The sequence below is a fragment of the Sycon ciliatum genome, chromosome 3 (genome assembly GCF_964019385.1).
Source record: "Sycon ciliatum chromosome 3, ocSycCili1.1, whole genome shotgun sequence".
NCBI lineage: Eukaryota > Metazoa > Porifera > Calcarea > Leucosolenida > Sycettidae > Sycon > Sycon ciliatum.
The window spans coordinates 34,414,080-34,416,119 of NC_088645.1; the positions used below are offsets into that span (position 1 = coordinate 34,414,080).

Genomic DNA, 2,040 nt, shown 5'->3' on the forward strand with positions numbered 1-2,040 from the left:
CCAATCTGGGATTGCGATACGAAATTGATTTGGTGAAGCAAGGCGGACCGATGCCGGAACTGAGTTCCAGCGGTGCGGTCAGCGGCTAAATAAGAAAGAGAGGAATAACCAAATCGAGAGGAGGCACGTGGTGCGACTGCGTCTTGTCTTTCGTCTTGATTGTATGCATCAGTACATGGACAGTTTTTGGATGCCATTGTACGCATTTATAGTGCTACTTGAGTAGGGGAAGTGTTTTGGGATCCCTAGACTACCTCCAAAAACGGCCACCGACCACTAAATGGGCGCAGAAAGGAGCATCGCGCGAAAGAGGATGCGCTGCAAGCTGCAATTAGCTCAGCACATCGTACATCTGCAACTTCTTGGCATCCCAAACGGGTGCGCGGCGCACGGTGTCTTCAGACCAGACAGACAGTACGCAGTAGTTAGGAGGCACTGGTCGGTACAAACACCCAAAGAGAGAAACCCTTTTGGGAGCCGGAATATCCTTTTGAGAGCCGCACGTAGAAAAAAAACGCGCGTAGAATGCGGGGCTTAAAGAGACCCCTTCGATGCCTAAAAGGACAGAGAAAAATGCTAGTCGTACAACTGCAGTCAGCTAGCCATAAAAGAACATCGAGAGTGGCGCAGGCTTCAGTTAGACCACTTTCCGTTCATTTTCCAGTTTCACATTTCTCTCCTCTCTCCCAAACAAGGATATCATCAAGAATGGCATCGTGTGGATCCCGAGTAAGGCCACTGCCGGCATTGACACTGGTGCTGCTCCTAGGCCTAGCTGTGGTTCTTCCGTCATGCCACACTTCCAGCATCGACATGCGTAAGTACAGTACAAGATTGTCATAGGCATGCCATCCTGCTACGCTAGGGTATGACTCTGGGCCTTGCAATGCCTCTCGCGAGAATAGCCTGCATGCATGCCTGCCTTGCCACCTGCACTGCTGATGGCGACTGAGCTCAATCATTGCTTTATCTGTCTCGCGACCGTTAGTTTTCCTGATCCATTCACTCCAAATATGGTCACTTAGAACTTAAGTAGCGGTTAAACGACTGAGTTGCTATGTAAGTAAGACTCAATAAAGTAGAGTGGATAGAAGGAAAGCCATTAGACACGTGAGTCCTTTTCGCTTTTGCACACAGCACAGTACAAGAACGGTCGGTGAAAAAATTCGTTTGACAGGGGGCTCTTTGAATGTTGACACATAAGGTGTGTTTTCGTCAGTCGTGAAAGGGTGGATAAACATGCATGTGTAGGCACATGTACAGTTGTTAATGTCTGTCTATGCAGTGTTTGTCACTGAAGTGTGTATACATGTCACGTCTGTCTATGCAGTGTTTGTCCGTGTAATGTCTATTTATGTAATGTCTGTCTATATTAAACTGAAGAATACGCTAATAGGGGCGACCAAACTAGAAATCAGATTTTTCTGCAAATGAAACAACCAAACTCCCTACCTGTGAACATCTGGGTACGAGGTGCTAGGAGGAAAACATAGGATATGTTTCTTCCAGTGCTGCAATCAATCCTGTGACTTTGTCCCTCAGTGGCACAGGGTACTACAATTGTCTCTTTCTAATCCCGCACCTTGAGTAACGGCATTTTCTGCTGGATAAACAAGGGTGCTGGATTATCAAATGACCCTGCCTGGCCCACCTATTAGCATTCATGTTTGCGTTATGCGCAGGGATGTTCTGTGTCAATCCAGGCACTTTGCGGAATGCGTGTCTAACTTATGCAGCGCGTAACTGTTTGTAGCATGTGAAGACTTTGCCCTGATAAGTTAGTTCATACACATCTTGCACTGATCAAACTGGCATATCTGGGCACCGCTGCAGGCTGCGATGTGTTACTGTTGGGGTTATAAAATCGAGTTACAGTTTTTTTGGAATGTAAGCTACACACCCATTCCTTGCCAAGAAATGCAGACGTCATAACTATTTAGCATCGTTAATTTGATCATCGCAGTGTAAGCCGCATCCTACCTTTTTGGGTGAATTTTGAGTGTTCGAAGTTTGTACTACGAAAAGCATCGTATGTACAGG

General features: G+C 46.6%; 1 protein-coding gene across 1 annotated transcript in view; it reads left to right on the forward strand.

The window, feature by feature from the left end:
• Positions 1-675: 675 nt before the first annotated feature.
• The window catches only part of LOC135812701 (uncharacterized), a 9,951-nt gene continuing 8,586 nt past the window's right edge, over positions 676-2,040 (forward strand). Inside the window, exon 1 of the mRNA XM_065325971.1 lies at positions 676-817. Coding sequence (XP_065182043.1) covers positions 709-817 — 109 coding nt within the window. The 5' untranslated portion in view covers positions 676-708. The remainder of the gene's footprint in view (positions 818-2,040) is intronic.